The 13,867-nt window shown below is 41.8% G+C and overlaps 1 protein-coding gene across 7 annotated transcripts in view; it reads left to right on the top strand.

The window, feature by feature from the left end:
* The first annotated feature begins 5,664 nt into the window (after positions 1 to 5,664).
* Positions 5,665 to 13,867, top strand: part of LOC147012142 (protein YIF1B-A-like) — a 44,927-nt gene continuing 36,724 nt past the window's right edge. For 2 of the 7 annotated variants that reach the window (XR_015051472.1, XR_015051473.1), the window contains exon 1: positions 5,671 to 5,846. Coding sequence is in view for 5 of the 7 variants with exons in the window: in XM_085855848.1 (XP_085711974.1) it covers positions 5,807 to 5,846 (40 nt within the window). In the remaining 2 variants the exon portion in view is untranslated. Of the gene's footprint in view, positions 5,858 to 13,867 lie in introns of all 7 variants that reach the window. The other 5 variants (XM_085855848.1, XM_085855851.1, XM_085855849.1 and 2 more) reach the window with 5 other exon arrangements.

The following is a 13,867-nucleotide window of genomic DNA, read 5'->3' as shown; positions in this document are numbered from 1 at the left end:
GATGTTTGAGAACCGCCTCAAGGTTACACAAGTGTTCAAGATCATTATGACTGGTGATCAAAACATCTTGAAAATTGCTTTCAGTAAATTCTGCAGATTACATTGAAATATGGCAGCGGCCGATTTAAGGCCAAAACGACAGCGATTGTATACAAACAACCCCTTGTGAGTGTTAGACCATATATTGTTGTAGGGCCGGGTATCGGTGGCGAGCACGACCGCTAGAGGGAGCAGTATAGTCAACTCCACCGAACACACCGGAATTTAGGTCGTGACCCTCGGATAAGTCTGAAAGGCACGGGTCCCTTACAGGCCATGAATCGCAAATAATTCGACCACGTGGCGTAGGGTTAATTGCAAAACTTCAATATACCTAATTACCCACGCGGCAAAGCTAACGGGGAATTCACACCTCGAGATCTCGAGCGGGACGAGCCGCTACCGTGCCCGAACCGTGTGTAACCCGAGTGGATGGTTACTAAGGCCCGTCGGTCCAAATGAACAATTTACTGCCTCGCTATTCCTCAACACGCACCATGCTAAGCCAATAAAAGAAATGACAGGGAACGAGCTGGGACATTCAACGACAGGGAAATTTATTACAATAATAAGCAGGGCGGGAAGCACGTAAGAGCAGAGTTATCCGAATATCAGGCAGGCAATATACAGTGAGCAAAAGCATGAACAATTCTACTTAAGAGACGGGGCCCACACACAGACACACACCCAAAAGAAACGGACCCCGTCGTGTCTTTATTGAAGGCTTCCAGCTCAAGGAAAGGTGAGCTGGAGGCCAGAGCCTGTGCTTGGACCTGTCTGCCTCGTGTGGTCTTCGACGATCTGGCTCAGTGGCGGGACTCAAACCGCAGATTCACGTGGCGTCAAGGACGAAGGCACCAGGAGTGGAGCGGCAGACGCCAGCATGATCCAGACGGCAAAAACAAGCGAAGAGGCGGCGAGGCAGGTGAAGCAAGTGATTCTCCTTAGGCTCCGACACACAACCAGGCTCTGACACCAACACGAACATGAACACCCCTCCAAAGGGAGCCTGGTCTTTTTATCCGCTCCCTGAGCGGGGCGGAGCCTCGGTATCGGACGCTCTGTGCACACTTGGCTGGACAGGGATCAGGTGTGTTGATGCGCTGTTCGCTCCTGATTGGACAGGAATCAGGTGTGTTGACGCACTGTGAAAACTCAAACTGAACAGCAAGGGGAGCCTGGTAAAGCGCTAGTTCAGTGGAGGAGTTGTGAATTGGAATGGCAGGGTGGTTGGTTTGTCAGATCTAAGGATTTAAAGACCCGACTATAAAACAACTTCGCAGTGCACGTACACTTAATTACCCATTAAAAGTCCCATGACACTCAAAAGTACTGAAATTGCATATGTATTATATATATATATATATATATATATATATATTATATATATATATATATATATATATATATATATATATATATATATATATATATATATATATATATATATATATATATATATATATATATATATATATATATATATATATATATATATATATATATATATATATATATGCATGCCTGGTGTTGGCGCAGTGGTTAGGGCAGCGGCCTGGGATCCAAAAAGTCCTGAGTTCAAGCCCTGTTGGGCCACTGAATTAATACACCAGGGGGTTGACTCAGCCTGTCATCCTTCCGAGGTCAGCGAAATGAGTACCGGTGTATACCCCGGTTAAAATAGGTGTACCATATCCCTGTGTCGTAAGAGGCGACCAGGGTTGTGTCAGGAAGGGCATCCGGCGTAAAACATGTGCCAAATCACTATGCGGTTCATACGGATGATTCGCTGTGGCGACCCCGAAAGGGAGCAGCCGAAAGAAGAAGAAGAAGATATATATGTATATAAAATGACCGTTTTTACCGCCATTTTTCCCTGCTGTGCAGGGGTTAGGCTTTTTCTTGAGGCAATGTTTTATGGCCGGATGCCCTTCCTGACGCCAACCCTGGTCGCCTCTTAAGACACACAGGGATATGGTACACCTATTCTAACCGGGGCATACACCGGGACCAGTACACTGGTACTCACTTTGCCGACCACAGATGGATGACAGGCTGACTCAACCCCCTGGTGTTAATTCAGCAGCCAACGGGGCTTGAACTCAGGACCCTGGGATCCCAAGCCGCCACCCTAACCACTAAGCCAACACCAGGCTGGTGGTTATATATATATATATATATATATATATATATATATATATATATATATATATATATATATATATATATATATATATATATATATATATATGTCCCATCCCTTGTTTAAAGGGATGTATATATATATATATATATATATATATATATATATATATATATATATATATATATATATATATATATATATATATATATATATATATATGTATATATATATATATATATATATATATATATATATATATATATATATATATATATATATATATATATATATATATATATATATATGTATATATATATATATATATATATATATATATATATATATATATATATATATATATATATGTATATATATATATATGTATATATACATATATATATATATATATATATATATATATATGTATATAAATATATATATATGTATATACATATATGCTACCTATCCCAGCAGGCTGGTTTTAACGAACAATTCAATAAGCTGCAAAATGTGGGTGCAGGTTTTTCACATTGTTTGATTTTAAAATTATCTCCTTGCGCCTTGAAATGATGCAATATTAATCTTTGGTATTCTACTTGTATGTCCCTGTAAGTTTCTTTTTTAATGGAAAGGTTCAACAGTCACATTTAATATTTTGTGGACATGGTATAGCCCTTTATTTTGCATACATGTATTGGATTTGTACACGACTACGACAAGGTAATAAAGGGATAAATAATTGCCTCGTGATTGTTGTGCACACACGGCTCAGAAGCAGAATTTCTTTTCCGCGAAACAATCACAGGAATTAAGACGATCAGTGAGATAGCAAACGCATGTGCACAGTGCATTTGTACGTACTTTATACGGCGCGCGACGTCGAATCAATCCACGCTGAGCGAGTCGCGTTCTGGAGATGACGTCAATGGTCACGTGACCTGCGGTTCGCTGAACTCCACTTTTTTGAGGGGCGGGGCATTGCAAGTTGTGAAAAGCACTACAAATGTTCGAAATATTGGTCTAATTATCCTATTGTTGATTTAAAAAAAGAAACGGGTGATTTCTTCACAAGGAAGGGCAAGTTAATATATAAATAACCAGAAACTTTTGAGTGTCATTGGACCTTTAAACAAGGGATGGTACCCAAACTAGAAACACATACTTACCGATATAACTGATCTATAATGACTCTGGCTGTTGTGTGCGATGGGTTCCAGATTCGTAACAATATAGCCTACTTCTTGGAGTCCCCCATCAAGCACCATCTAATTCAAAGTACAAACATTTCGAATCGAGGCGGCTAAATGTATTTCCATCACAAAGTGTTGCGAACAAGTCATCTGCCTTAGGTAGAAGATAATGGTCCTGCTTGGAATACTTGTTGATTGTTGTTTTGAAATCACCACAAATCCTAACACCGCCATCTCAGACTTTAATCCACTGCAGCGAACACAACACCTGAACAACATTCCAAACCTCTCCATGTTAACGCACTAATTATTTGTGAACAGCTTCAGCGCTTACTCGATCACAGGACTTCGAATTATACTGGATTTGCTTTTAATTTTTTACACGTATCTTAAACAAGCCAAATGAGCTAAGATCCTCGTCCTCTAAATGATGACGTCATAAAAACGAATATGACGTCATTGTGATGTATCAGGTTTGCGATACATTATCTGTGCTAATGCCCGGCTTGATTCCTGCAAACAAAATTCAAACAGCTTGCCTCGTTTCGGAGATAATGGCATAGGTGATTTCCATTAGCGGCAATATTATGACGTCAAGTTTTTTTCTCGGAATAATTTCCAAAATCGGAGATGGTTACTGCCTGCGCATGGGCTTTCTGCACATACATGGCAAGTTTCACGAAGATCCGATGAAAACTCTGCGTTGTGAAACAAAAAATGTTAAAAAATAGGAATGACGTCATAAAAAATTGATATGACGTCATAATGATGTATCACATGTGCGGTAATTCATCTCTGCTAATTCCCCGTTCGATTCCCGCAAACAGAATTCAAAAAGCTTGCCAAGTTTTGGAGATTATTTTTTAGGCGATTTCCATTAGCGGAGATATTTTGACGTCATAACTTTTTTTCTAGGAGGAATTTTCAAAATCTGAGATGGTTACTGTCTGCGCAGGGTATTTTTACATATATATATATATATATATATATATATATATATATATATATATATATATATATATATATATTTATATATATATATATATATATATATATATATATATATATATATATATATATATATATATATATATATATATATATATATATATACCAAGTTTCAGGAAGTTTCGATGAAAACTGTAGGATGTGAAACAAAAAAGTCCACAAGAAGAAGATGAAGAACAACAACATGAGTAAGAGAGATCCTCCACAAGGATCTTAAAACATTTTTTTTTAACTCAATGTACAGAAAACAGTGTCGCAAAAAAAAAAAAAAGAGAGAGGAAGAGACCACACAGCAACAATATATTATGAACCAATACACCACTTGGTGTGATCTTCATATATATATATATATATATATATATATATATATATATATATATATATATATATATATATATATATATATATATATATATATATATATATATATATATATATATATATATATATATATATCGTTTAAAATGTGCTGAGTAAATCGATAAATATAGAAAACTGCGACACATGTTCAAGTTGATGGGAACGAAACAAAAAGCCGCAACAACGATCAGTTGTTTAGAAAACACACCAACGGTTCGTGTTCACCGCCGACCAGTTTACCCGCCTGCTACACCGCCGGAGGTGTTTTTTCTATGAATGTGAATCTTCTTCAGTGGGTGAGAACTAAAATTTTCAATCATGGTGCTCCATTGAAGATTTGTGGCTTTTTAAAAAAAAATTGCAACATTTCTGTTATTTCGTCAATTTTGTCGGGGGCGACAAGGTCACTGCTTTCCATTCGCCAATTAAATTAACATTTCGTTTGGTATCCTTTACGATATATTGGATATTATATAAGAACAAAGATATTCCTCAAATTCAAACTGTTTTCCTCCAATTCGCAATGAGTCATTCATTCATCATTCATTCATCATTCATTCATTCATTCATTCATTCATTCATTCATTCATTCATTCATTCATTCATTCATTCATTCCTGAGGTAAAACACTCCCGCCGTCACGGTTCCCCATTTGAACACGCCCCGCCTCACTGTTCCCGCCCAGTTGCCACCTTCCCAACCCCTCACAACCCACTCTCCATCACCTCGTGGCCCGCTCCGCCTCACTCCCGCAATGGAGAACAACGACGCCCTGCGACAGCGTGAGTACCAGCGTGATTATCGTGCACATGACATGTTTTGGCCTTTCCTGACCCATTCTATGTTTGGCCGCTGTGTTGACCCCTTGATTATGGGCGGGGTTCTATTTATAACGAACGTGACCCCCTATTTGCAGTCACTCCCTCTGAACACCAGCACGCAGTTTATAAAATCAAGTACGTATTACATTTACTGTTTATAAACAACTACCGCACGTGAAGCGAAGACCAAGCGCTCTGTGAAAAAAAAATATTGTCTACACCTTTTGTCCGAAGTACCCGACATGATGTGGATTTTCCCACATCAATGGAAACAGCCAACAGGTGTGAATCAGGTAGACAGAGTACTTGCTCTATGTTGGTTTTTTATTTATTTATTTATTACCCCCCCCCCCCCCGGAGGGAGGGAGCGGGATATTGTATTTTAAAATGCTTGAAAAATTGGAACTTATCCTGTCTATTTATGCATGTAATATTAACATGTGTACAAAGTTTGATCGAAATTGACCCAAGGTCAAGGTCAGGGTCACCCAAAACATGAAAAACACACATATAAAATACATATTTTTTTTGTTTTACAACATATTTCAAACCTGATAACGGGATCGTAAAGCTGGTTGAAAAGCAATGTTCCGAGGTATTTTCAAATATGTTCTACGATCAGAATGAAGGCAACAAGCATCGATGATAAGTTGTTGAATGTCACATGGTGGCTTTAAATGAGTTGTGAAAATTTTCAATCTGCTGCCGTTACCATGACAACGCGCGCCTGGTAATTGTTATTTGTGACGTCGCGTCATTTTATTAACGTACGAACAAATAAACACCACACATTCCATGACATTAAAGCTTGGACCACCACACGAAAGGTCAACTAATTAGCCAAGTGTCGTGCTAAGCACGATTTTTCATTTGTTTGTCTGTCTGTCTGTCAGCAACTTTACGGCAAAACGGCTTTAGCAAACACGATCAAATTTATTCCACAGGTGGGCAATGAACCTTGGACGACCCCATTAACTTTTGGGTCTAATTGGATCAAAGGTCCAGGTCACAAAAAGATCAAAATCGTTTTTCGCACATAACTTCGTCAAAAATAATCTGATTTACTTCAAACTAAGCTTATAGTGAACGTTATTCTATTTGTCACTTATAATCCTACCCATTCCTATAGTGAAAAATGCATATTTGTGAAGATCGGTAGGGTCCGAAGTTTTGGGGGTCATGGTCATCAGTCAAAATTACAAATTTCCATTATGAATCAAAAAAGGTTAGGAATATGCGTGTTTACTATGGAAGACAGATATCAAGTCCTTTATTGGCTTTCATTTGACACCATGACCTTTGACCTTACGTGGCCTTGAAAGGTTAAAATCATTTTACAGTCATAACTTCATCAAAAATGGTTTGATTGACTTTAAACTAAGACTAAAATATTCCTTATTCTATTCCTTATAATCAACATTCAGGTTAAGGATGTATCAAATTTAAATTTGATCCCCAAAATAACTTTATACCTTAAATGGGTGGGATTTGTTGTGCCTGGCACCATTTTTTTTTTTTTTTTTTTGTTTGTTTTGGGATTCCAAACATTGATGGAGTCGTTGTCAGTTCCAGTCTATTTCCAAATCCTTGAGTTCCTGAGATGGAATCTACTATTACAGGTGATCTTTCATTCATTTATGATTCTGGGTTTACACAAGCCGCTTGTATTCTAGTCTTGGCCACATATTTAATTATCATCATCACCCTCGTCTCAATCATCATTTATCATCTCATCTAAGCTTGGTGTGGGCTGTGTGGTTCGGGTGGCTGGCTTGGGATCTTTTGGTCCTGGGTTTGAACCCCGTTGTCCACTGAATTAGCACCAAGTGGGGTTGACTCAGCCTATCATCCTTCCGAGGTCGGTGAAATGAGTACAGTGTGGTGGTATAGGGGCACAGCATCAGCGGCATAGTCGCTTCCCAACAAACTGCTAGCCACCCGGCAGCCAAGCTGCCATACGCAAGAAGAAGAATCATCTCGATCATCATCCATCATAATCGTCCCCAAGTAGTTTTCTATTACCTTCCCAGCAGTCAGTTAGGGCGGGAATTTTGTAATTTGCCCAAAGTATCAGTGATAGCTCGCCTACTCTTTGCAAAGGACACAGTGGGATCTTTAACATCCACCAACTCATGCTGGCAGACAGTATTCCTGTTTAACGTCTATCCGAGGGAAGGAACATACATTGATGAACCGCCCTGCCTGTGACACACAAGGACGGCAGTTTATAGCTGGGTTGGAATTTGAACTCATGCTAGACAGTTTAGAGGTGAATGTGTGTACTTCTAGGGCCTAGGCCATCCTACCAGCCACCCCCCTCAAAGTTTCACATCTCAGGTCAGTGTTAATGCATCATTTTAAAGTGTACATTCGCAGACCTGGATGAAATTTCAGAAAGGTTTTATTACCATTTTGGTTTGCAATTGAACCTGGCGAACGTGACCTGTGTGCAATTATTATTATTATTATTTTTTTGTATACCTTGTCAAGGCTCATGTGAGAGCTAACACAACACACAGCAAAGGGGCATGAGACAAGAGGGGTGGGAGTGGGAAGGACAAAACAGTGTGGAACAGAGACATTAGGAGATCTGTGAAAGGGAGAGGGATGGGGCAGGGAACATGGGGAATACAAGATGGACATTACAGGGACTTTCAGGAAGGAAAGCAGGGAATTTGAAGGAAGTGGGCTTGGGTGGATTATCGGGGGTGGAAAAGATCGAGGATTTGGATGGGGGATGATAGGTGGTGGTGAACAGCTGTTTTGAAGGCCTGGAGGGAAGAATGGGATCGAATAGAGTGAGGGAGTTTATTCCAAAGGCGGGAAAAAAAGAGGAGTGAAAGAGTGAAGATGAGCAGTGATTCGTGATTTTGGTAGTTTTACCAGAAGGGGGTTGTTGGCGGACCTTGAACGCCCTGCGGAAATGTGGGGACAAATCGCAGAGAGAGCAGGGGTGGGGGTGCGAGGCTGGAGAGGAGACGGTAGAAGACAGAAAGACCACTGACCAGCCTGTGGTGAGAGAGTGAGAGGCCCAAAGACTCAACCTCATTGCGGGAGTTGCCAATGATCCAAAATGCCTTGGTTTCCACAGCGTAAAGCCGTGAAAGGTGGTAGGCAGGAACACCAGCCCAAAGGGGAGAGCAGTACTCCATCATGCTGCGGATGAAAGCTTTGTAAGTGGTCAGGCCCTCGGGTGGGCCGAGGAAGGACTTTGCACGACGGAGGATTCCCAGTCGGCGACTGGATTTGGAAGCGAGGTTTGAAATGTGGCTTTCCCAGGAAAGGTCATGGCAGATAGTGAGACCCAGAAGCTTGAAAGAAAGGACTTCTTCCAGAGGATTGTTGAGAAAGTGGATGGGGGGGGGGAGGGGGTTCTAAACGGTCCTTTTGGAGAGACATAGTGAGAGTGTGAGATTTTTCCGGATTGAAAGACATGTTCCACGTGTTGGACCAGTTTGTGATATTACCCAAATCTGCAGTGAGCGAAGAAGCTGCTGCCTGCCGGTCTGAGGGATGACCGATGGCATGGCAGAGGGTGGAGTCATCAGCAAAGAGATATCGAGGATTTTCCAGCGAGTCGGAGAGGTCATTGATGAAAACCAGAAAAAGAACGGGGCCCAGAACGCTAACTTGAGGAACTCCAGCCTGAACAGGAAGAGGGGATGAAAGAACTCCATTTAGGGCCACACGTTGACTGCGACAGGAGAGGAAGTCTGTGAGCCATGAGTGGAGATGGCCTTGGATACCATGGGAAGAGAGTTTGGTGAGCAGGGCAGGGTGCCAGACCGTGTCAAAAGCACGTGATATGTCCAGTGATACGGCTCGGATTTCATGTCTGGCAATGAGGATCTCCATCCATTGTTGGGAGAGCAGAAGCAGCATATCCAGGGTCGAGTGACCTGGTCTGAAACCAAATTGATGATCGGAAATCAAGCCATTGGAGAAGAGGAAGGATTTAATGTCTGAAGCAATGATGGATTCCCTCACCTTGCTGATGATTGGGAGAAGGCTGATTGGTCTGTAGTTGCAGGGATCTGTTTTTGCACCTTTTTGATGCAGGGCAGTAATGTTTGCTGATTTTCAAGCAGATGGCAAATGACCTTGAGCAAATGAGAGGATGAATGAAATGAGATTGGGTGCGGCTGGGTAAGGTGGGTAGAGAAAGCGATGGGTTTTGGACATAAGATTTATCTGCAAACACCGAGTTTAGGCATTCAGCCTTTTCACGTGCGGTATCAGCAGTGCAGCCATTTGAGGTAAGGGAGGGGAACATACACCGGAAACAGATTTGCTTAGATGCCACCAGGGTTTTGAGGAGGGAGAGAGGTTTGAAAGTTCAGACTTGAGCTTAGAATGATGTTGTTTTGTGGCTCTCCTGAGAGTAGATACACACTTGTTCCAAGCTTTATGGAAGGAACTGAGATTACCCTCAGTTGGGTTTGCTTTCCATGAGGCAAAGGCAAGTTGTTTCAGGACAACTGCCTCGCCACAAGCTTCAGGGAACCAAGGGTCAGAGGAAGGGAAAGACAACTGAAGACTAGAGGGGACAAATCTGTGCATGAGGAAGAGTAAGTTTCTTTGAAAGAATTCCCAAGATGAGTTGATGTTGGAGAAAGTAGCGATAGGAGACCAGTCTATAAGTTTGATGGCTGCTTGGAGACCCTGCCAGTCGGCTTGAGTGAAATTCCAGACTCGACGGCGGTGAGGTGGTTCTCTGATAAGGACGTGGTCAGAAGAACCGATTGGAGCGGAGGAAGAGCGGCAGATATTGTCAGGGAAATTTGTCAAAATCAGATCCAGAAGAGATGGAGCACCATTGGTTGAGATCCGGGTCGGGAAGTTGACCGATTGAGTCGCAGAAAGCTTTTGCTGAAGTGCCATGACAGGTGAGATAGGTACCCACGCCTTGCCAACTGGCATGATGACAATTGAAGTCGTTACATATGAGGAAGAGAGAGTTTGGATGAGAAGATAGAAGTTGGTCCATGTTTTCATATAGTGAGGTGTCGATAGAGTCATCATTGTTAGGTGGACGGTACAGTACACATATAAACATGAGGTGGGAGTGCAGGGGAAGCCGTAGCCAGAGGTATTCCTGGGGGTGTGGGGGAGTGAGGGCAGTGCATGGAGAGTGAGGAATAGAGTCTTTGATGAAGAGAGCAACTCCTCCACTAGGACGAGGCTCAGGTCTGTCATACCGGAGGAGGGAGTAACCAGGGGGAGATACTTGGGAGTCAGACACGTCTTGGGGGAGGAAAGTTTCTGTTGGGCAGATTATGTCTGGTTTGTCAGTGGCAACCTGTATGGAAAGATCTGAAAGGTTTGAGCGAAGGCCCTGGATATTTGAGGTCCACACTGTTAATGAAGAGGGAGGGGAGGAGGCTTTGGGTGCAGGGGATGGGAGGGGTGGGGGATTGCAGGACAAGGGATGAAGGGGGGGGGAGGTAAGAAGGGTTGTTGAAAGAGTGTGGGAGATTGCAGAATAGCTTGGGGAGGGGTCTGGATGAGGAAGAGAAAAGGCTCTGTGGTGCTAGGGGAGAGTGGGAAAAAGGCAGTTGAGGATTTGAGGAGGTGGAGGTGAGAGGGCAGTGGAAGGAGGCAGCTTTGTGGAAGAGAGGGGGGCAACTTTGAGAAGGATGAGTGAGGGGGGTGAATGGTGGGTAAAAGGTGAGGGGGGAGTTTTTGAGAATTTGGCTCGATCCAGCTCAGTTTGCCTTGAAGTTGTTATTTGGATATTTAAATTTTCTTCCAGAATCCAATCATGTATTACCTGTTGTATTTCCAGCTCAAAAGCTGTTTTATCATTAAAAATGAAGACGTCGAGTGACATGACGTACAATTGTTTGACATACTGTCTGATCTCCATCATTGGATGTTTCATTTTCACATCAGTTTCATGTTTTGTGCTCTTGCTGATGAAAGAGGGCCTTGAATAGTTGTAAGCTCTGAGGGTAACATTCCAATACAAGGAGAGATTGCAATTCGATGATAGTTTTCTTTTCCATTTGTAATTAATGTGATTTTTTTTTTTTTACATCATATTTGATTTCAGTAAAGTTGTATATGTTGTCAAGTGACAACACGGAAACAAATATATGTTCAGGGTGGCTGACGCAAGACAAAACCATAAATTATTAATAAATTACTCCCTTGTGGAGCCACCTTTTCTGAAGTTGTTCAATCCCATGCTTCCTGCCAGGGCTTCAAGTTGGTGGTGCTCCGTCGCCTCGTATTATCCTCCCTCTCAAGCCGTGAACTTTTCTCTGCTCGTTAACCCAACCTAAACCTCTCACTTGCTGGATTCCACCCCTTGTATCTCTCTCACTCTCTCACTCTCTCACTCTCTCACTCTCTCACTCTCTCACTCTCTCACTCTCTCACTCTCTCACTCTCTCACTCTCTCACTCTCTCACTCTCTCACTCTCTCACTCTCTCACTCTCTCACTCTCTCACTCTCTCACTCTCTCACTCTCTCACTCTCTCACTCTCTCACTCTCTCACTCTCTCACTCTCTCACTCTCTCACTTCCCCACTGTGAAACGGTCAGTCTACTACTTCTTTCATGCCCCCATTTATTCCCACCTCCTTGTTGGGTTGGCTGAGTACTGTTTTAGGCTGAAGTCCTTCACAAACCAGCTGGCCAGGCCTGGCGTTTGAATCGGGTGGTAGGAATTTCTATAGTGCCCTGCCAAAATAAATGAATACCCCTGTTTGCAAACAAACTTTTCTTAACAGTCTATGATACTAACCCAATCAAATGGATAACCTATGTACTATCTCGGAGCCTGTCCTTTGGCATCCATCGTACAGTGCTCACATCAGTTTGTTATCTTCAAGTGTTGATCATCTGTATGACGGCCAGATCCAGATTTTTCCAAATGTGGAGTTGGTTTTGTTATTCTTGCGTATTGCTAGGCAGATGTCAGCTTTTCCACAGCTCACGATCCATGTTCCCCAATGCGTTTGATGGCGTTCGTGTCGGGATTCACTGGTGCCCAGTTCAGAATCTGCAGGCAATTCCGTGTTTTTGAGGCATCGACGTAGTTCTGGATGTAGTACGGTGTGTTCTGGATCTTCCTGCAGTCAATGTTTTCCATACTTCAAAATTCCTGGCTGGTATACAAGAAATCATTTTGCACTATTAGCACTTTTTATAACAAGAAACCCTCTTGCCACAAGAGTATGGTCTGATGATGATGATGATGATTATAATTATGGTTGTATGATATGCGGCTTGGTAATCTGAACATTTTCCATCAATGACTTTTGTAAATGGAGTCGGATTCTACAACTTTGATTGTGATGCACTGTACACTTTACAGTGTTGGTACTACCGAAGCAGTTTCTTGGCAAGGGTTGTACTGGGTAGTTTGCCATTGCCTTCTCAGCGATCGACAACTTTGGGATTTGAAAACGATTTCTGTGATTGATTACAAAAGTGAAGCCTGATAACTCTCCTTGAGGCAACGACACAGACTGAAATACTTCCCCAACACTTTCAGTATTGATGAACCAAAAGACAACTATCGGGTCAGGACTGCATGGCAAGTAAAAAGTATCTATCTCACATAAAGCATGATCACATGTTCCAAAGATAACCTTGACACTTGATGATAGTAACCATCTTGCTTTACAACTGCTGATCAGGCTGTAACCCTGGTCAGGCTGTAAGTGTCTGGTCAGGCTGTAGCCTTAGTGGTCTCGATGGCAGCATGTTCTTGCCCTACATTTATACATGTACAAGCTCCTCGGCCTCCGAGGGTTTATCTTGTTGAATGTCTTGATTTTAAACCAGAGTATTGATCTGAAGTGAAAATTTTGTCTTGTTGTTAATTCTTCTGAAGGAAAGGCTAACGATATGCAAAATTAACTTTATTTTATTTGAGTTTCCTTACAAGGCAGGAAGAGGACAATGGATTGATTGTTTGTGAGCTGTGATTTAAATGCTGAGCGTAAAGCAAGGAAGCAGCCCAAACCATTTTTGAAGTCTTTGGTATGATTTGGATGGAATCTTCTTTGAACTGCCAACCTCTCTGAACTCTGAGTGGATGTTCTAACCAAGGGGTTCGAATTACCCCACAAAGTCTGGTGTTGATCCTGATTTTTGTGTAGTTGATTTGTTTTCTGACTAATAGTGTTTTAATTCAAGATGGAATAAGTGGTCATTAACTGCATTAATTTGTCACTATTTTGGCAGCTCTTTACAAGGATTATTTGATCGGCTTCAATTGGTTGGTTTTGGTTTCCTGTGGTGGCACAATACATTGCTGACAAAAAGTTTAACAAAAGCCGATATGTCTTGC

This window comes from Eptatretus burgeri, chromosome 15 (genome assembly GCF_056783735.1).
Source record: "Eptatretus burgeri isolate ZD-2024b chromosome 15, Ebu_testis_v1, whole genome shotgun sequence".
NCBI classification, from domain to species: domain Eukaryota; kingdom Metazoa; phylum Chordata; class Myxini; order Myxiniformes; family Myxinidae; genus Eptatretus; species Eptatretus burgeri.
This window is presented reverse-complemented; position numbering and strand designations above follow the sequence as displayed.